General features: G+C 48.2%; 2 protein-coding genes and 1 long non-coding RNA gene across 4 annotated transcripts; 1 reads left to right on the forward strand and 2 right to left on the reverse strand.

Annotated features, from left to right (window-relative positions):
• The first annotated feature begins 355 nt into the window (after nt 1–355).
• Nucleotides 356–13,622, forward strand: TMEM150A (transmembrane protein 150A). 2 transcript variants are annotated; one of them, XM_077307062.1, is made up of 9 exons: nt 356–502; nt 4,767–4,849; nt 4,958–5,176; nt 7,542–7,589; nt 7,706–7,792; nt 8,015–8,082; nt 10,530–10,657; nt 11,404–11,581; nt 12,322–13,622. In XM_077307062.1, the coding sequence occupies exons 3-9, from the start codon at nt 5,112–5,114 to the stop codon at nt 12,561–12,563; spliced, it is 816 nt and encodes a 271-aa protein (XP_077163177.1). In that variant the 5' UTR covers nt 356–502; nt 4,767–4,849; nt 4,958–5,111; the 3' UTR covers nt 12,564–13,622. The 2 variants fall into 2 exon arrangements, with proteins under 2 accessions (XP_077163177.1, XP_077163176.1); XM_077307061.1 differs by lacking the exon at nt 4,767–4,849.
• LOC143822189 (uncharacterized) lies at nt 4,432–7,092 on the reverse strand. The gene is made up of 3 exons (XR_013226066.1): nt 6,843–7,092; nt 5,950–6,041; nt 4,432–4,484 (listed from the first exon to the last, which is right to left on the reverse strand). It is a non-coding gene; the product is annotated as an uncharacterized LOC143822189 (long non-coding RNA).
• A 1,791-nt stretch (nt 13,623–15,413) lies between the features above and the next one.
• Nucleotides 15,414–19,742, reverse strand: RNF181 (ring finger protein 181). Its single transcript, XM_077305325.1, has 5 exons — nt 19,564–19,742; nt 19,151–19,290; nt 17,406–17,515; nt 17,239–17,313; nt 15,414–15,669 (listed from the first exon to the last, which is right to left on the reverse strand). The coding sequence occupies exons 1-5, from the start codon at nt 19,650–19,652 to the stop codon at nt 15,610–15,612; spliced, it is 474 nt and encodes a 157-aa protein (XP_077161440.1). The 5' UTR covers nt 19,653–19,742; the 3' UTR covers nt 15,414–15,609.
• Between the last annotated feature and the right edge of the window lie 1,620 nt (nt 19,743–21,362).

Consider the following 21,362-nt stretch of genomic DNA (forward strand, 5'->3'; position numbering starts at 1 on the left):
AATTTAATGGGTGAAATTTACTTCCTCAACAAGAAGTTGGTCCATACATTTTAGCTGTCAGCTGACTCAGGAGGATTTGATGTCCAAATGTACAGAAGTCAAGTAAAATAATGAAGTGCTGTTTCTTTCAGTTATTCACTAATTACTGGACACTGCAACAAATCCACACCCGTAGAATAAAAACAAACATCAGATCTGTTAATGCAGAAAGCCTTTGGTGTCTCTTTTCAGCACTTGGAAGACCGCATTTAGAGTCTTTGATAACCAGGCCGGGCCGCGTTCCTCGGCGGCCCCCAACTACATTTCCCATCTGCCTCCGCGTCCTCCTCTCCCAGCCCCTCCTCGGGTTTCGCAGGCGGGGAGGCGCTGGTCACTTGGGTGGGCGGCTGGGGAAGGGGGGCAGAGGGGCCGGCCTGGCCTCGCCTCGCCTCGCCTCTCCTGCCTCCGACGGTCTGCCAGGGCTGGAAGGCGGCTCGCTTCGTCAGGCTGCGGCTGGGACCGGGTAAGGGAGTCGGCGGGAGGCCCGGCTCCCCTGCCGGCCCGCGAAAGAGCGGCCGCGCTGAGGGCCCTCCGGAGGTGTTGCGTGGCGCCGCCCGGCTGCCGCTCCCCGGCGGGCCCGTGCTCGGACGCGGGGCTCGGGGGCGCTCCGTGCCCGTGGCCGGCGGGGAGAACTTTGCCCGGGTGGGGGCGGCGGACGCCTCTCGGCGCGCTCCTCGCTGCAGCTCCGGCTGGGGTGGCCCCGAGGCGCCTGGAGCTGGGCGAGGCGGGCTGCTGGCGCGGGGCCTGGATGGGGCGGAGGAGGGCCTGGCGGGGAGCTCGCGGCAAGCCCGCTGGTCCGGCGAGGGCTGCAGCTGCAAGAGTCAAGGGGATCGCGGCGGGCCAAATGTGCGCGGAAAGCATCGCCCGGGCTGGGAAGCCTGCTGGAATCCCTGCGGCCCGGAAGGGGGAAGGGCCTCGGGAAGCATTTCCCTTTCAAGGCCACCTGGACGGCTGGGAAGAGGCAGGGGGTAAAGTTCCCATCGGGATCCCCCTGGCCATTGACCACTCCGGGGAAGCCGGGCTTGCTTTCCCCGGGCTCTGCAACCGGTGACCAGGGAAGGTTTCCCCACCCCCACCCCGGAGATGCTCGTGCAACAAATCGACAGCCAGCTCTCCGGCACAGGTTTGAGGGTCTGGACCAGGGAGCATATTCTTTGTAGTAGATACACCCTGTTCGCGTGCACAATGATAACAGGAACCAACGTGTCCTGTGAGTGCATGCAGGGAGGGAAGCAGATCTGGGGAACACCAGCAGCATTGACCTGCAGGATCGCAGAGATTATTTTAGATGAACTGTCCTAGAGAGAGAGAGATGAGTAAAAGTTTATTTGTTCCTCTTTTCGGCCTCCTGTGGCATCATTCTTGCCAGCAGGGTTAGAGCTACAAAAAGTTTGGAGTGGCAAAATATTAATGACATTGTACAGAAGCAAGGGGGGTGAGTTGTACCACACTACAAGTGAGGATTGCAAGAAAACTGACAGGCTTCAGTCAGCACTGTTTTTCTCATGGCAAGAAGTAGTTAGTATTTTCCACTGACGACACTGCAGATAGAAAAAAAGAAAAAGCTTCAAGATGTAAATTGGAAACACAATGTACTGTTATTAGGGGTCTTATGGTTTGATCTTGTAACCCGCCACGAGTCTTTTTGAGAAGTGGCGGGATAGAAATCCAATTTTACATTGTATATATATGTACCTACATACATACATACATACATACAATGTGTACTACAAACAGCTTGTTTATATAAAATATACATTCCTCAGTTACACCTGGCATTAAAAGAGAAAATATAGAACAGTAAATCTAAAGCTGTTAGCACACACTTGTGAATTTAGGGAGCTATGTTAGTTGCTTAATAAAAGATCTCAGTGTGTGTGTGGCACAAAGCCAAACTACTCAGTGATACTTAGTTCTTCAATATGTAGAGCAGGGGTAGTCAAACTGCGGCCCTCCAGATGTCCATGGACTACAATTCCCAGAAGCCCCTGCCAGCATTCGCTGGCAGGGGCTCCTGGGAATTGTAGTCCATGGACATCTGGAAGGCCGCAGTTTGACTACCCCTGATGTAGAGGATATAGACAGGTTGGGTACAAAGCAGTTGCAGTGAGCTGCAGATGGCAGGAAAGCAAGCAAAAGCTCTAGAAGGCAAAAATAATACTAAAAAAGACAGTCTCAGAGCCAAGTAAGCCCTAGCACCAACAAAAGCTCCAAACAGAAATAAAGGCTGCTGAGTAATGTCCAAAGAACTTGCTGTATGGGGTACTGTGGCTATAGCATAAATTTTGGTCCAGCATATAGGAAACAATGCAATAAATGTGGCAAATATTAATAATGTGTTGAAATGTGTAAAACTAGACATGTCTAACACAGACTTGCGAAACTAGGAATCATTGCAAGCCAGATCATATCTGCAGTAATAAACAAGTCAATAATGTATCCAGGGAGACAACTGTAAGCAGTTGATAACTATAATCTGACCAGCAGGTACTGAGATGATGTGACATATCTTCTAAAATCCCAGCTAGTAGATTTTGATACACAAGGCTGTGTATGGGTCGAAGGTTCATGACTAATGTAAATGTGATATACAGGTTGATGGAAACTGATGCCAAAAAGCAATAGAATATTCATTCAGATTAGGAAGAGGTTTTTCAGAGCCTTGGCTGTTTACCAGACTAAAAATAGATTCATGAATACTACTTGGAACTGTGGCTTGTGAGTGTCCTGTAGAATTGAACTGTTTGAAAAAATAAAGGTGATACAGCAATTAGATGAGGGTTTTTGATCCAAGAGATGTGAAGCTGCTCACTTTAAGAAAATGCATATGTGCCATGTCAGAAACAGAGTCTCTACGACATCTTAAAAATCTAAGAGGCCAAAACTGAGATGCTGAGTTCAGGATGATCTACATTGATTTCCAAGAGAAACTAACCTTTGCTCGACAGACAGTCTTAGACATGCCAATGGTGATGCAACTGACCCAAGTTGATAAGTTTAGCTACCAAAGCTGTTTCATAGCTTCAGCAACTAAAGGTTTCACAACCGAGAGCTCATGTGTTGAACTGTTACAATGTGAATAGCTGTGAATGTCTGTACACACCAGGTCTTCAGGATTAGGTGCCCCACTGAGGCAGACATGCCACTTTTCTTGTTAAACCTGTATCTGTAGCAAATGGTTCTGAAGCTTTGACAACTGACAGAAAGAGTTGTGTGTGGATGCATGAGATCTCACCGATCCATGGGAAAACAGTATGTGTTGAAGCAGTTCTCTGACTATTGGAGAAAATTACCAGATACTCTTAGTGAATAATATTCTTTCAAGTATCCTGTGATGTCTACTGAAATACCAACTGCACATGACATGTTGGCCAAGACAAGAGCCAATAACTGATAATACTTCACCCAGGACAGGAGAAATCAGTCCAGAGGAAATGTTTTGCTATATGTCTCATGATATTTTGCTTGCCGATCTCAGAACTGGAACTAAAGGAATTTGAAACAACCATTGCCTTTTAAGGATTTTTAAAAAAAATCTTAAAACACTCTTTTGCAGAATGGTCCTAAAGAAAGGGGCTTTCAGAAGATAACTCTGCTTATTGGGCTGCAGAAAGGAATTAAACATATAAAGCTGCCTTATTCATTCGACCAGTTATCTGACCATTGGAGAAATTGATCAAAAACTCTTAGTGATTAATATTCCTTCAAGTATCCTATAATGTTTACAGAAATACCAACTGCACGTGACATATTACATTTAAAAAGTATGCAGCAACAAAACCAACAATGTGCCCTATATTATCTTGTGTTTCAGCTAAACTGTTTTTTTTTGGGGGGGGGAGATGTTTTAAGTATTAAAATTGACTTTTTGGAAAGTTTTATGGGCCCTTGTAATCATATGCATTCTGTTTTTGAGAACCTAGCATGGCTCAGAGCTTTACTTTTCTAGTAAATGTGATTGAATGAGCACAAACAGCTTAATTGAGCCTGGAGAATTATTTTATTTATTTGGGTAAACTTTTAGTTTACAATGCAGTTCACAAGATGCACAAAGTCATAAGTGGTGCATTCATTGTCTGTGCAAAAAGCAAGATGCTGTCACCCTAAGCTCATGGCCGAAGGACATCTTTTATTTTCACTAGAAACCAAGAGACCATCCAGATGTCGTTCATATAGGAGAGACTTCCTGCTGTTAGCTTTGTTCCATGCACGGTCCTAACTTGGTGGCATTTTGGAAGAGATGCCTCTATCCTAAGCATTCCCTGAAGACGCAAGATCTCAGGAGGCACGAGGCTGGGGAAACTAGGAGACGGGTCTTGCTAGGAATCCAACCTTCTCAACAGCAAGGCAGCGAGTTACCTCCATTCAGCAAGGGTCTTTGGACTGCAATGTTGACAGTAATCTGGCAGCAGGAGCCACTAGGGGGTGGCTAGGTGTGCTGTAGACTAGGAAGCAAGTTGAGTGCAAAAACAGTAAAGGAGGAAGTGTTGTATATAAAACTAGTTTTCTAGCAGCTTACTGCAGCTGCCCATTTAATGGGGAGAGCGGGAGGTGACTATAAGCTGCTTTGTGCAACACAATATGTCATGATGCTACCTGAGTTAGGACTGATTCACAATGGCGTCAAGTGTGACGGAGTGAAGGATTGTACACATTAATGCTGCTAATTTGGAACCAGAACAGGGACCCATTGTGGTTGACTTATGATAATGCATTTTTTTCCTTAGATGTTGGCTTGCTTGTGTGTTTGCAAGGGACTGCAGAAGCTGCTTCTACTGAAGCAAAGCTTGAGATGGGCTAAGGACCTCAGGTACTGCAGTGCCTTTACTTCACCCCACTAAATACATGTTGTTTTAGTGGCAAATATTGCCTCAGTTCCGCCTCAGCTAATCCTTCTGTCTTTCTGCTTCTTTTCCAGGAGGTACTTTCTAATGGTTCCAACTGGAGGCTTTTACTAGCAGCTGGTGCCCACCTGCCCCTTCCCCTTTCCTCTCCTCTCCTCTCCCCTCCTCTCCCCCCTTGTCTGAATTTCCCCCCTCCCCCACACACCTGTTGTGAACCTGCACACACTAATGACAGCGTGGATCGTCCTCCCCATTAGCCTCTCTGCCTTCTCAATCACTGGAATATGGATTGTGTAAGTCTTGCCTCGCTTTTTTGTCTGTAGAAAGGGAAGGGATGTGTGGCTGACTTCTGGCATAAGGGCTCCCCCTTCCCCCCTCTGGCTCCAATGTGTTGCTATAAGAACCTGTTTTGTGGGTTGTGCTGCAAGACTGGCTTCTCCAAGGATACTATTAAACAAAGCTGTCATCTGCTGTGATCGCTGTGCCTTCTAAAAGTGTAATCACTTCCTGCTAGAAATCTCAAATGGAGACATTTCCACCCCCCTCCCCTCAGTTCTAGATTGTCCTCATGTGACTTGCTTATCTGAGTATAGTCTCAAAACATCTGGGCATATCCCTGCTTAGGCATACCTGTATTTTTGTGCTAGTTGTGCTGTTTAAAGGGCACAGATTGCTATGAGGCAGCATGTCAGTGATTCACAGAGTTCACCCACCTTAGTGTATATTGCTCTTCAATATATTTAATATTTATTAAGTGCTTCCAGCAGCAGGAATAAATGCCGTGCTTCCTGCTACTGTCAAGCACCAAAGTGGCTATGTTCTCCCTTGAAGAAATGACAGCATCTGTTTGAACATCACAGTTTCATAGGGACAAGCATGTTCTCAGTGAAAGAGGGGTTCCTCATTGTGGCTGCTTCACAATAGTGGGTTGTCTTTCATCTCCACACACATACACACAAAAAAACCTAGATATGTCCTTAGCTTACCCTGCAGTACCTTACCACAGCCACAGAGGGGAACTCTGAGAAAGAGAAAGAACCATTAGAAATATTGATATGCAGCTCACCTCTTCATGATGGCTTTGCCATGTATTGTAGTTCGGATCATGAGCCTGCTATGTTCCAAGGGATCACTGGCAGCAATGCTTCACTCTGGTTTCTAAGAAAACAAATTCAGTTCTCTCATATAATTCTAACATCAGCCACTGAGAGTCAGCTTCAGTAAAATGCTCTGGCCTTTAGGCCAACTCACTTTTTGGAGTGTTGGTGTGGTTGCCACTAACAGTTGCTTTGTACAGTCAAGACTGTGGGGAAGTGTAAGGCACTATCCTGAATCATATGCAAAGTACCGGTGCTGCATAAGCAAAAATGCACTGTACAAATGAGCGGATTCATAAAGAGATCCAAATGCTCATAAAGGCACAGAAGTCCTGATCCAGATGCAAAGCATTTTTTTAGTACAAAACGGCAAATAACCCAGAAGGCCACAAGCCAGATTCTGTCCAGGCATTTGGTAGCTATCATTAGATTACTCCCCAGGACAAAGAATAGATCACTGAGACCAGCCCTTCCTTCTTCTGGTCTGAATTAGTCTAGCCTTGGTGACTTTTCATGTTGACAAGGTTGCTCTTTAGAAGGAAACAGATTTCCTTCCTCTGACATATTTATGCACGGAGGCCTGTAAGTTGGGGCCAAAATTGTCAATAAATATGCAAGCAGGAATTCAGGAATGACTTGTCAGTATGGAACTGGAGATAGCCATTGAAGCTGACCTTGTAAAGGCAGCAGAGGTCAAAGGTGAGGCACACCAGTTTTCTGATAAAAACAAAATAAAAATGGTTTACAAAGGCAGCTCCTCTTTCAAAGGCTGGAAATTTCCCCTAATATGTCTTGTGAGAATCATCCAACTGTTGATATACATCAAGCAAGTTGATGATATACATCAACAGTGACCGCTTACCCTGAGAGGATGGTGATGAACCTGGAATTCCTCGTGTGTGGACCTGAAGGCAGTTGGCAGTGTGAGGGCTGGAAGGATGGAAATCAGGATAATCCATTCCAGGAGAGTGGGTCCTGGAACCCTAAAGATTAATTAAAAACAACACAAGTTTCTTTCTGTCAGTTGGTGCTAGGCATGTCATCTTTCCCCCTAAGCTGCAATTGCACCCTGATCTTTTAATTGGGTGGGGACAGTTGCATGCCTGAAGTGGTCCTCTTGCCACTTTCAAAGTTGACAGTAGATCAAAGCGAAGAGGAGATTGGTTTTGTCTCTGTTACAGCTGGGCAGCCAGAAGTGTTCATTGTTGATTTTGGCCTTTATATCTTCAGGAAATCTCCCACAGATATTCATTATCCTCTGTAAAAGACTGCATATGAGCTTCCTAGGCAATCTTATTTCCTTCTACTTCAGTGGAACTCCTTTAAGGGGCATTTTGTAATAGGTCTGGCACTGTATTAGTTCTTTGAACATATTTAAGCTGCTTGGCAGCTGCTTTTAAAGGGGTACCCATAACTTTGGGAAGTTACCTTGAAAAGATGGGGGGATATGCTATTCTTTGAATAATTATTTTATTTCACTTTGCCCATTAAATTGCACTCTGGTTTAAATGTGAAAACCTATTTTCTGCACAGTAAGTCTTGCTCTTTCTGCTCCTCACAGATATGCCATGGCAGTGATGAATCACCATGTATGCCCTGTTGAGAATTGGTAAGTCTTTTCATTTTGCAGAATGATAAAATCCTTTAAGGGCCATTTTGTTCCATGTGTTTCCATCTACCCAGATATTTCTACAACACCAGCTTAATATTTTCTAACTGCTGCAGGTCCTACAATGAGTCGTGCTCTTCTGAATCTGCCAAGCGTGGTTACCCAAAAAGCTGCTGCACCTTGGAGGATGTCCCTTTAATTAGGTGAGGCAAGAAGCTTGGATCTTCAGGAAAAGGAGGGTTTCTGGGGACAAGGCAGTTCTGGCCTGGAGAACAGTTTAAGTACAGCAGGACAGAAACAGCTCTGCCAGGTGTGTTATGCAAGTGTTAGAAGGGCAGAAACTGGGCAATAGTTTGAGGTAGTGAATGCATTCATGATTGTTCCTCTTAGCCTTGGTAACTATTTTGCTTTTGCTTTTTCTGCAGTAAATGTGGCACTTACCCTCCTGAAAGTTGCCTTTTCAGCCTTATTGGAAATGTTGGGGCTTTTATGGGTAAGTGCTTCACCAACCTTTGGCAGCTTGGCTAGGTAGATGAAAAGCTGGCCAGTTGCACTAGCCCTGAGGCTAGCTAGCCCACTTTTGGTCCTTTTTGGTCATTGCTGTTGTGTTTCCTTCCTTTCTGGAGTATTCACTGCCCACGGGAGGTTTGCCGCTGAGCAAAATTTATTTTCCAGAGTGGGTGCCAGATCTTCAAGAGGAGAACAAGAAGTCTAATTGCAGAGGAAACTGCATCTGCTTGGCAGCTGATGCTATACTGGCCTCTGGGACTTGAAGACAAACCCTGCCTGATCACTCAAGAGGCAGAGGTGACATGGGAGGGGCATCCTGAAGGTTAACAAAGGGTTTCCTGGAAGTATTCAATCAGCTTCAGCTTTCACACTGAAGAGCTTGGAAGCCAGAGGTATAGTTTTCAAGAATAGAAATGGCAGTTGTTAGTCATACAAGATGCACATTAAAAATAATAAAATTATAGTAATTAAAATAATAGTGCTTTGGAAAAATGCTAACTGAGACGAAGAAACATATGCAGGAAATGACCCAGTTGCTGTTACTCAGTAGCTGACTGACCTTCTGCTCCCTTTTCCCCCTGCCAAATCTACAGAAAGTACAAAGCAAACTCACTAGAGAGAGGATGCGTGTGTTCTGTGGGAATAGGGCAACACTTTCTCAAGAGACAGTGTGAACCTCCACGTTATTGTACTGTCACAAACTTTTACCTGCATTTCTAAGTTTAGTGATGTTTAGTGCTGTGAGAATGGGGGAAGGTGAGGAAGCCAGAAATATCTTTAACCACTCCTGCGGAGCGGATAAAGTAAAGCAGTAAGGGCTAAAGGGGAGGAGATAGGGTGGGCTCTGTCCGTGATAAAAACTCGGAGCTTTGCGGCTCCTGATTGGGCCCTCTGAGTGTCACTCGAGGGCCAAGCATTGGCTGGTTGGCCCGGCCTCGCCTGGGTTGCCCGGGGACTCACCAGTCAGAGGAAGAAGCCTTCCCCAGCGGTGAGTCCTCTGGCCGCTTTCCCCTCGCCCTCAACGCAGCCTCCCTTCTCCTTTCCTGCCTTGGGTTTCTAACGCCGCACGCCCACAGAGCCTTCTGCCAGGCCCTGGGGCAGCCTCGCATGTCCTTGATGCGGCGAGCCTGCCCCAGGCTCCGGTAGAAGGCTGCCCCATCCCCCGCAGCCGCCCCAAGCCTTCAGCCAGACCCTGGGGCAGCCTGCCTCAGGCCCTGGTAGAAGGCCGCCCCATCCCCCGCTGCTGCCACAAGCCTTCTGCCGGGCCCTGGGGCAGGCTCACTGCATCCTTGACGCAGCAAGCCTGCCCCAGGCCCTGGCAGAAGGCTGCCCCATCCGCCGCCCCCACCCACACAACCACCCATCCCCCTCTCCTGCCCCCACACCCCCAAAACTTGCCCCCGCGCTCCCCCCTCCCAAGCAGCCAGCGAACCCCCGCCCCATTCACCGGCTTCCCTCTGCTCGTCTTCCTGAACGGTGTGGCCCTGGCCGCGGCCCTGGCGTTGACGCGGCTGGGCCGAGGCCCAGCAGAAGCCTCCGGCCACCACCGCGTGTCCCCGCAGCCCTCTGCCCGGCCAACAGACAGCGGTGACAGAGGTGGCAAGCCAACGGCGGGCCCTACCAGAAGCCCGCATGGGCAGCCGCCACTGCAGGCCGCCCCGGGCTTCTGGCAGCCTTAGGGCCAGGGCCGCGCCGTTCAGGAAGAGGAGCGGCGGGAAGCCGGTGAGTGGGGCGGGGGTTCACTGGCTGCTTGGCAGGGGGGGGGTCGTGGGGGCAAGTTTTGGGGGGTGGGGGTGGGAGATGAGCATGGGTGGCTGTGTCGGACCGTGTCTCTTCCCTTTCCCCTTCCCCCTTCTCCCCTATCAAAGCCCATTTTTATAAATGGCCTTTGAAACTAGTTTACTGACCAGGATTTACTGATGTTGAGATTCCGACCTTCTAATAAAATATGCAGAAATGATCTTGGTCTGTGGTGAGCTTGTAACCTGCGCTGCATGTACTCATGCTAAATTAAAGATGTGGACTAAGAAAAAGAAGTACTGTTTGAGGCTTTAGGCATCAGAATTACAAAGTGCAAGTTATACTGCCAGATAGCATTGTGAAAATGAATATGCAGAATTCTGTACTCTTGCTACTTTGCATAATGTGTTTTGGTCTTCTAGGTCATGGGAGGGGCAAGGACAGTAAAAATTTAAATCACTGGCAACCTCATTCAGCTACCTCCTTGGCTTTTGAGATTCTACCAGTCTTAGGCCATAAGTTCTCAAGGACATATTTGCCATTTTAAGGCTTGTTTTCTGAACCTTCCTGCACTCTCGTGGAATCACAACACCATTTATGAGATATGAAAGACAGCCACTTTTAAAGACTGATTTCTTTCAAACAAATTTGGAACAGCATCCGAACTGTTTCTCTCACTTCCTCCAACAGTGGTGGTGATCTGTTTCCTGCGTTATGGACAGCTGATAGAGCAGAGCCATAGCTCCTGGGTGAACACCACAGCGCTGATCACAGGCTGTACCAATGCTGCAGGCTTAGTCATGGTTGGCAATTTCCAGGTTGGTGAATGGGGGGGGGGATGTTGGATAGTGCCTCGAGCATCAAAGCAGTCCTCTTCTCATTCCTTTTCATCCAGAGGGACCACTTTCCCCTGTCATTGGGAAAGATGGATTTTGGCCCACACCAGAACAGGGGGCAGTAGAAGGGAGAAGCTCCTAGCACAGTTGGTGTCTGGTGTGGGAAGATGAACAAAGGCTGCTATTGCATCCCAGCTTGGGGAGGGGAGGGAGTTGTAGCCTCGGGAAAGGTGATTTCATCACAAAGCAAGATGAATTAGTGCATTTAGGGTGCTGTCACAAGAGGCAGCAGGTGGCAGGGTAGGCTTTCTCCTCCATTCTGTTCACAAGTGTGGCATTGTGGTTAAGAGCGGTGGCCCCTGATCTGGAGAACCAGGTTTGATTCCCCACTTCTCCACATGATGCCTGCTGGGAGACCTCAGGCCAGACTCTCAGGACCCTCTCAGCCCCACCTGCCTCACAAAGTGTGGGGAGCGGAAGCTAGTTTTTGTAAGCCACTTTAAGACTCCATGGGGGTCGAGAAAAGCAGGGTATAAAAACCAATTCTTCTTCACAGTGTGCTGGAAGAAATGCCAATTCATTTGGATGCATCCAATCTCCCCCACGTGCACACCATGATTCTTTCGAGCCTAGAAAGCTGTCAGACCTGTGTTCCTTATATGGGAAAGGCTGGAGGCAGGAGTAGAGCAAACTGCAGTGCCTACATTTGGCCTTTCCCTGTGCCGTAGGTGGACTATGCCAAATCCCTTCACTACATCGGAGCTGGCGTTGCCTTCCCAGCTGGCCTGCTGTTTGTCTGTCTCCAGTGCGTCCTCACCTATCACGTTGCAGCCTCTGCCCTGGACTTCTGGATGGCGCACCTCCGCGTCTTTCTCACTACTGTGGCCTTAATCTCTCTTGTCCTCAGTATCCTTTTCTGGTAACGAGAGCCGGGTCCCTTGGAGGGGGTGAAGGAGGGAAGGGGAGTGTTCTATCTTGGGAGAACTCCCATAGGCCAGAGGCTTCCTTTTTCCTGGGTAAACTTGAAGAGGATCCCCATGGTGAAAAATCGCAACTCTCATGCTTGGAGCTTGGAGGAAGCAGGCTGTGTGGCACCACATGAAGCTGCCTTATACTGAGTGGGACCCTTGGCCAACACCAGTGTTGTCCCCTCTCACAGGCAGCAGCTCTACCGCAGCCTCAGGCCTTTCCCAACACTTGCTATCCAGTCAGTTTAACTAGAGACGCCTTTTCTTACCACTGCACTGCTACACACACACACACACACACACACACACACACACACACACACACACACACCTTTGCTTGTGGTCGGCCCAGGAATAGCTGAAAGGAGCTGTGCTAGTCCACTGATTCAGACAAGGGGTTTGGGATGCTAGTCTGTTTGTGGGCAAAGGTGAGACTGGGAGACAAACCAGCATCCACCTCGCCAGACAAGCAAGCTCTGTATGCTGGGATCCTTGCACAGCAACACCCCACCTTGCAATCCAAGCAATAAAGGTCCATATTCCCTGCGGCGTCCAGCTGAAGGTTAGCAGGACCTCATTTCTCCAAGCTAATCTTGGCACGCCATGTGCTTCCACTATCAGACAGACCCTCCCCCCTCCAAAATCCTTGTGCCTTTCCTTTAACGCCAACTCTGTCAGGTGGCATCTTCTTCATCCATGAGAGCTTCCTCTTGCAGCACCTGGCTGCCATCTGCGAATGGCTGTTCGTCATTGACATCCTGGTCTTCTACGGCACTTTCACCTATGAATTTGGCGCCGTCTCCAATGACACCTTGGTGGCTGCACTGCAGCATTCGAACAGCAGGGGGTGCAAGTCCCCGGGGAGCAGCAGCACCTCCACACACCTCAACTGTAACCCCGAGAGCATTGCCATGATATGAAGGAGGGACTAGGAAGGCTTACTGGGCCATCCCGTCCTGCAGCTATCTTTCTTTTTCTTTTTTTTCCCCCAATGGGGGAAGAGGGACATCTTCTCCCTCTTGGTGGCTTTTTGTACCAAAAGGGTTTTTTTTTAATTAAAAAGAGTATTATTGCTGCCAGGGTCCCTCACCCTTCCCTCTCAGTGCCATGGTGCAACTGGGAGCCAGAGCCTGTCTATGCCTAGGTGCTGGAAGGGAGATGTTCTGTAACGCAGCAAAGCTTGCAAGGAGGCCCCAGCTAGAACTTGGGGGTTGGCAACCTTCCCTGCCCATCATTGGTGGGCAGCACGCTTGCTACGGGATCTTAGGGAACAGCCCTAGCTGGGCAGGTCTGCTCAGAAGTCCCGCTTCACTCACTGGGGCTTGATCCACGGGAAGGAGTGCAGCCTTAGCCTTTTACTGCCCCTTGGGGTAGTGACCCAGTGCCAAAGGGAACCTCTGCTGTTTCCAGCCTCATTATAAACCGTGCCTGATTCCAGTTTCCCGGAGAGCAGGGGCCAGATTTTGGCCACCTAGGCTTGGGAATCATTATTTGGGTGCCTGTAATGACGGCTGCTCGTGAGCATATGATTGCGTCTCACTGCCACTCCCCACTTACCTACCTTTCCGTGTAAGTCCATGGACAGAACCAAGCTGCTACAGGGATGCAGGAGGCGCAGGTAGTCCTTGTGACCAAGGCTGCTCACTCCCAGTCTGGATGGGTTCCTCCTCCTCTGGCATATAGGGGATCTGTCTCTTGCCAACACACAAACCACAATGCCTCACACCGCACCTGGAGAAAGGACAAGCGACAGAACGGGGCCTTGCCAGGAGCAGAAGAATGGACCCCCGCCCTCTTGCAAGACCGTCTCATATACTGTATTTTCCCGACTGCTCCCATAGTGGGTTGCCAACTGGGATGGGCAATAGAATGCTTCTGGTCCTCGGGGGCCCTCGTCAGAGCTGGTTTGTTTGGATGAAATGTTTGGATATTTTTTAGAACTTTTTTTATATCTCTATATAAAATGTATACAAAGAGAATGGTATCAGAGCAACTCTGTTCTGCGGTTGGGGGAGGAGATAATAGAAGGGGCCTTCTCCAGCTGTGTGCGCCTTTCACTCTCTGCAGCTGCCCCATGGGCTAATGCTTCCCCTGTGCCCTGCACACAAGAGTTACAGTGAGGGTGGCCAGGAGCAAAACGGGCTTCAGCTGGCCTGAAGTGCCCTAAATGGTGAGGCTTCCTTATGGCCATGAGTGCTTATCTTTAATAGTTATTAGGCAGTGGTAATTGCTTTAAAATCCTCATCCCCTCTGGTGCAAGCCAAAAACGAGCGGAAAAAGCAATAGGAATGTCCATGTAATGACTTCAGTGCCAGAGTGCTCAGCTTCCCTTTCAAGTGCTTATGCCCTGCTCTTTCTAGATGCCAGAACTGATAACTACAAGGTGAAAGCCTGGCTTCAAGGCTCCTTGATGTTTCTTGCACGCTTGTTCCTTTGCCAGCCCACAAACTGTTATCAGTGGTACTTTAGAAGATGTCCTGAAGCCACACAGCTGAGATGGGAAGAGGGGGCCATATCAGGCCCCCAATCATTTTATTATGTGTTCTCTAAAAGGGGAGTAAAATGACCCTACTGGGGTAAGACTCTGCCACGCTCACAGCCCAGCTGTAACATAGGAAAACTTTGCAAATAGACATTCCCAGAATTCTGGGACATAGCTGAAATGTGCTTCTGGGCCACATCTGCAGCACACACGAACCAGTTGCAGAAAACACATACCTCAACTGCTGTGGTGGACAAACAATAGCAAGCGTGACCACATGTGGAGAGAAATAGGCAGCCAGTAGGCACCCATACAAATTTCTACCACTGTTATGCCAGCCACTAACCAACTGGAGTGCAGCTATACACAAGAATTAACTTCAGGGTAGTTTGGCTGACTGCAAAAAATAGCCAACCAGGCACATTAACCTTTTACTGGGTTGTGCTGTGTTGCTGTTGCTGGATAAAACAAAACAAAAAAAAACCCAAGCACTGCTTATTCTTCTGCACAAGTCTCTCTTCATGGCACAGATCACATATAGTATGATGATGCGGGAGCATACATCCCTAACTCTCTGACAAATTCACCCCCTACCATGTACATTGATAGGAGGAAGCAACATTCACAAACGTGGGATCCTTTATTTTTAATTTTAAAAGACCTAGGATTAGCTGAAGAATGCTTTGCTCAAGATGAAGCTTTTAACACAAGAACAGTACGGCACCAAGCTTACCTTTTTTTTTGGGGGGGGGGGGGATTTATAGTCTGCTGACAAGGCAAGAAATGTTCAGAGTGGTTTGCCATTGTCTGCCTCCATATCACAACTCTAGTATTCCTTGGAGGTCTACCTTCCAAATACTAGCTGTGGCCAGCCCTAGTTAGCTTCTGAGATTTGACACAAATGGGACACCCTGTGTTATCAAGGTCAGGGAATTTCACACACACACACTCAATCATTCATTCATTATATGCAGCAAACTATTCCCAAGATTCACCCTATTAGCAAGGGATGTACACAAAGCTCTGATTAGTCAGCCTCCGTGTAGCTTTGTTGGAAGTCAAGAAATAGGGAGGAAGGGGTCTTTATATAGGGGAAGCTAGCTGATTATCCATTCCTTTAACTCACAACATAGCCTAAACCCATCCAATCCCCATGAAGATGAGAGCAGCTACCCTAGAATAGGTTTCCATCCTTTCCCGGGGGGGGGGGGGGCAAACTTAAAAAAAAACACCCCAAATAGATTCCAATATGGTGAAAGATACAGAAGAGACATACCATGAGAAAAACTTAATAAGCGTAGAGAAATTTATTTATGGACTCCTGGAAGAAGGCAGTATTTCTGTGCGACAAGCCCATGGCCAGATAGTGGAAGATGAGCAATACTGTGCCAAGAGCATCCTGGTCCCTGCCAGCCAAGGAAGAGGTTGTAGGTAATCCCCCCAGTGCTGGGGTGTATAAGGAAGGCTCAAGAGGAATGGATGTGTCATGTGTACATGGCCCCATGAAGGTACTCCAGTCGGTGTGCTTGCTGCTCCCTCCGCAACTGTTGCACAGAAAACAAAAGCTTCAGGTGGGTAACACTTAGTCTGTAAAAGTAGAGTCCAGTAGCACCTTGAAGACCCAACAGCATTCTCCAAAGAATGTGTGAGTCAAATATATTTTGTCAGATGCAACCACTGTATCTGACTGTAAAACTGCTGACCCTCAAAATTTTGTTGGTCTTACAACATGCTACTGTACTCAAATTGTTCTACAAAAAAAGGACAATTGCCAAGTTTCATCCCCCCCCCCCTCCGATCTCAGCACTTGAGATCACAACTGACATATGGCACAATTCACAAATTTGAGAGAAGGCTAGACTTAAATGTAGTGCACAGGTAAAGACCCAATTTTCACTGAGGCACTTAGCTAAAAGTCAGAGCAGATGTCAGAGTGGCAGTTTCAACTTTGCCAGCTACCCCTGACATTTCTCCATGGTCAGACCCTTGACAGGAATTGGCAGGAGAGCTCAGGCATAGCTGCACCATATTTCAGCTTATTTGATTTATATACCACAAGAATGCTTATTTATAATAAGCCTATTTATTTTTTTGCTGTTAGTTTACTCTGGGACTTATAGCCTGCTGACCTCCGGTGACCACCAACATGTTGCTGAAATATGCAAGATCTGTAGTGCCCATGATTCAAAAGCCTATGAAGAATCTCCCACAGGGGACATCAGAGGAGATGTGTATCTAAGCACAGTGCAATTAGGAACTGATGCAGGAACTCTTCAGTTGGAGACTTCCTGCTCCTTTGAACACACCTCCTCCCTGCTCACCTCCAGAATGATAAACAGAAAGAATGCAGAATAATTAGATAGATAGACTACTGGGACTCTTTTTCTATACAAAGTTACTTCTCTGCTAAATAAAACTTATTCTTTAAGCAGCCTGGTGCTGCTCTTCTTGATATATTTAAATTCTGCCAAAACCTGCACCTTCAGTGCCCAGATATTCACAGCTCCTCCAGGGTCTTCTTTGTGGAGTGTTGTCATGGTAGCACTAAGCCAAATTTAGTAATCACTCTAAACATGGGCATTGTTTTTATTCCTGGCATAATTTTTAGTACTGGATGTAAGTTAGGGTAGTGGTTGCAGAGACAGCTTTGCCTAAAACCACCTTGCTGGGTTTACAAGCGGTGAGTGTGACATCAGAACTGGGCCTTTCCTGATTCATAGCTCAGATGCTTAACCAATACGACTGTCTCTTAGTGGTGTAAAATGTGTATTTACAAACATTGGTGCAGTTCTGCATGAAATAAAGGCATTGGTAGGGTAGGATAGACTGGCTCCAAACATATAGCTGCATCTTAAGTTGCCTTCTCTTGACTCTTCATGTCCCAAGTTGAAGGTCTTTGTGGGGCATGACCTATTTTTAGTTCCTTAAAGGTCAATGGATTGAAATGAGGCTCTATTTATACACCACCCTGAAACGAGTCTGTAAGGCAGGCCATCATTATGAACACTGGAAGGCCCAGAGGCAGTGGTTTGCCCAAGGCTGACTGTCCCTCTAATTCAAGGCTAAGGTGAGCTTTGATCTGAGCACTTCCAGATTTACAGCCCATCACTCACCTTGTCCTGTTTGAACTCCTCATATAGCTCATCATCAGTAGGCAGCTCATAACGACAGAGGGGGCAGGAGTTGGTCTGTACAAGAAAGGGAGACTCAGCATCAGCATCCCAGGAAATGCCATCCCCCATCAGGTTAGGGAAAAATATTTCCTTGTGTTGGTTCCCACCTTTCGAAGCCAGGGAAGGATACAGTCTTTGTGGAAGAAGTGCTCACAAGGCATCTTCCTGACCACCTCATCTTCCTCAAATTCAAGCAGGCACACAGGACACTTCAGTCCTGGAAAAGTGCAGAAGAGAGACATGTTAGAAAAGGGGAAACAGTGATCTTAGTTGGGGCTATGCTCTATGACTGAGAATGCTTATGCCTTGTCAAACTCTGCTTCAAAATTCCCCAAAACTAGGTTCCAAGATTACACCAACCTCTTATGCAAGCCATATTTGAATACACTATCAAAAAGGCACTTTCACAATGTTTGCCCCCCTCCCCCAATATAAAGCATTAATTTGCATTGTGGGGTGTGGCAGCAGGAAGCCAGAGAGACAGAGGCAGCATCCCCTGGAAAGCAAAGCCTTTTATAGAACCACTCAATACCTTGAAGTATATTTGCAAACCCATAAGGGATAATAATCATTTTAAAATTATAGTTTTGCAAATTGCAATCATATCTTCTGCTCCAGATTCCAGAGCAAAGATTTTATTTTTATTTACTTCTTTTGTACCCCATCCTTTCAACAATTGGAATCTAAAGCAGCTTACATCAAACTCCTATATTTTATCTTCACCACCACCCTGCGAGGAAGGCTAGGCTGAGTGTGTATGTCTGGTCCAAGGTCACCTAGCAAGCTTCCATGAAAGAGTGGGGATTTGAACTCAGGTTTCCCAGATTCCAAGACAGACACTCTTAACTACTGTATTACACCTGGAAATAACAGAGGAAAAAGCAGATCCTGCTAATCACGGCATTGCCCCACAGCTGCGGGAAAATAAGTGAACAGTTTGGATTTCCTCCTGAGAAACATTCCACAAGAAGATTCGGGAAGATGCATTCACAAAGCAGCAGGGACAGATCACTGTTGGCCTGGCCACCAAAAGAGACCATTGGTGGAAGCAGACCCATAGCAATGCCAGAAGTTATGCTGGTCCTCAGCAAGCCCTAGGCCTGTAGCTCTTGCATCTCTCCCGCCTGGCCAAAGTTGAGTCCAATAGCACCTTTAAGACCAGAAAAGATTCATTCAAGGCGTGAGCTTTCGAGCGCAGGCACTCTTCCTCAGACTCAATGGAACACTTGAAGTGTGATCAAAAAAAATTGATGATGCATCTTTCCAAATCAAGCTCTTCAGATACACCAGCAGAGAGCTGGTAAGAACACTAATACTATCTCACAGCCTCAAGGTCAAAACCACGAAGGACACCAAATGGGGTCACAGTCACCCTTAGCCTAGCCTCCCACACAAGATGGTTTGGCAGATCCAATGGAGCAGGGGGGAAAGGGTGTGCAGCCAGGAGCGCCTTGGGGGATGGGTGACATACACTTGCACTAAACACATTTGGTCTCCTCTTCCCACAGGGTCAGTGGGCTCCCCTGCCAAGGCTCTGTTTTGTGCATAGCCCCCACCCCCATAGGCCGAAGGAAGCGGCTTCCAGCCGGGGCCTTTCCTGTTGTGTCACCAAGATGTAGAAGTGGTGGGTGCCAGGAAAAGCCCCGGCTTCCTCTGATGCGGCGGTGCACAGAAGGCCAGCGGTACCGGAAAGTGCTCCGTCCACCCCACCCCCTGTCCCCTTGTTTTGTGTTGGGTAGGCTTGGTTTGTCCGGGGAAAGCAGGAGGAGGAGCCGCGCTCAGGCGCAACCGGCGGCTCCCCGAGGGAGCTCTCGGACCAGGAAGTGCCATCGCGGCCCGGCTCAGCGCTTACCTGCCCCCGCCTGTAGCGGCGTCACTCGCACCGTAGGGAGGTTCTCGACGACCTGCCGGGAAGCCGGGGGAGGGAGCCGGTGCGTCCAGTCGCCACCCTCCAGGGAGCCCAGATCCAGCTCCAAGCCGTGGAACAGAGACCTGCGCGAGAACCAGACGCAGGAGCTCAGCGCAGGGTTGCCGGGTCCCTCCGGGCCATCGTCGGAAGGGGGGGGGGGTAGAGCTACCAGATCCAGGTTGGAATGGGGGTGAGTGGGGATCTGATCCCTGCCATCTAGAGAGGAGCTGTTATTCCGGGGGTCCCCAGGTCCCCCCTGGAGGCTGGCATCCGGAGCTCAGAGTCACTCCAGAGGCCAAACAGCCCATAACGAGCACCCCCCCGGAGCCCACCTAGCAGGACCCCCCGGAGCCCACCTAGCCAGCTCCAGCAGCGCCCGGCGATGTAACGTCTCCGGCGGCCCGGACCCGGGCTCGCAGTCGTGCTCCTCGAAATAGGAGGCCATGACGCCGCAAAAAAGCCCCGAAACCGAAGCCGCCTCCAGGCGCGACTCAGCGCGTTTTGATCCGGTTCCCAGCGTGGCTTCGTAAGTGCCCACGCGCAACGAGCGGATCGGCGATTGGCTCGGGGCTCAGAGGTCTGCGCGCTGGAGCCAATCAGGACGAGCTGCGAGGCGCTCCGAGGCCAGATTAGTTCCTCTGCTCCGGACTCCGCGCCTAGCCTTGGAATGCACGGCTTGCGCCGGGCGCTGGAAACTCGGTCGCTCGGCCTTGAAGAAGCGGCGCAGTCGGTCGGAGTTGATTAGCCTTTTGCCCCTTGCGCCTTAATTCAGGGGGCGTCTGCTGGAAGTTAACCTTTAAGAGAGATTTGCAGCCTTAACGGCTTGGTTAGGGGTACCCACTTGGAAGCAATCCCCTTTTACTTCTAAGCTACATTGCTGGACTAGGATCTAGGTTTTTAGAGAACCAAAATCGAATTCTTATTTTGCCCAGACTTGTTGGGGGACCTTAGGCCAGCAATCCTGTTGCTGCCTAACCAACCTCACTGGGCAAAATTTGAGTCCAGTGGCACCTTTAAGACCAACAAAGTTGTATTCCGGATATAAACTTGTGTGCGTACACACACTTATTTAGATCTGAAGAAATATGCCTGCATGTGAAGACTTATACCCAGAATAAAACTTTGTTGGTCTTAAAGGTACCCTGGAGTCATATTTTGTTGTGTTGCTTCAGATCAGCATGGCTACTCACCTGAATCTACTTCACAGGGTGGTTGTGAGGATAAAATAGAAGAAAAGAGAATGATGTTGTAAGCGGCTTTGGTCCCCACTAGGGAGAAAAGTGGGATATAAACATCTATTTATTTACAAATTTATACCTTGCTTTTCTGTCTTCCATCAGCATCAGATGAATTCTCTGAACACTTGTCAAGGGCAGCCCCAAGCACAGTGCAGTAATCTAATCTAGGTCTATGTGATTGCCTCCACCTCCCCAGGATTGCCTCACTTATGCCCACATTTCATAGGTTTGCTTCAATTTGAGCATGGTCACAGGGATGGTTTAGTTATGAGTACATGAAAGGAATAGCCAATGTATCATGAAGTCCTCCTGTTCCAAAGCAAGATATAGTTGCCAACCTCCAAGTAGAGCCTGGAGATCTCATGGAATCACAACTGATTTCTAGACAGCAAATATCAGTTTGCCCAGGGAAAAATGGCTCCTTTGGAGTGTGGTCTCAATGGCATTATACCCCGCTGAGGTCACTCTCCTCCCCTAACACTGCCCTCCCCAGGCTCCTGCACCCCCAAGCCTCAAGGAGTTTCCCAATTAGGAGTTGGCAACCCTGTTTACAGAAGCAACCTCTTGAGCTGATCCATTATGCCGTAGCCCTGAACCCTTTATAAGACTGCCCTCTTGAATATATGTGTTTTGTGCATTCTGCAAAATGGCAGAAACCTGGGGCCTTCCAGATAGCCTGAAGCAGGCCATTCTCTACTGCGAGAGCCACCCAGAGAATGCTCAAAAACAGGCAGTCGCCAATTTTTACCAGTTTGCAGGGTGGCACCTTTCCTGAGATTACTGCTATCCCAAAAGAGGAGGAGAAACAATAAAATGCAATCAACATTGCTTAATTTTGTCCTTCAAGCAAAAAAATCCCAGTAAAAAATCTGCTAGCATAAAGGCATGCATGTCCATTGCTACAAATGAGAAAACAC

This window comes from Paroedura picta, chromosome 12 (assembly GCF_049243985.1).
Source record: "Paroedura picta isolate Pp20150507F chromosome 12, Ppicta_v3.0, whole genome shotgun sequence".
Taxonomy (NCBI): domain Eukaryota; kingdom Metazoa; phylum Chordata; class Lepidosauria; order Squamata; family Gekkonidae; genus Paroedura; species Paroedura picta.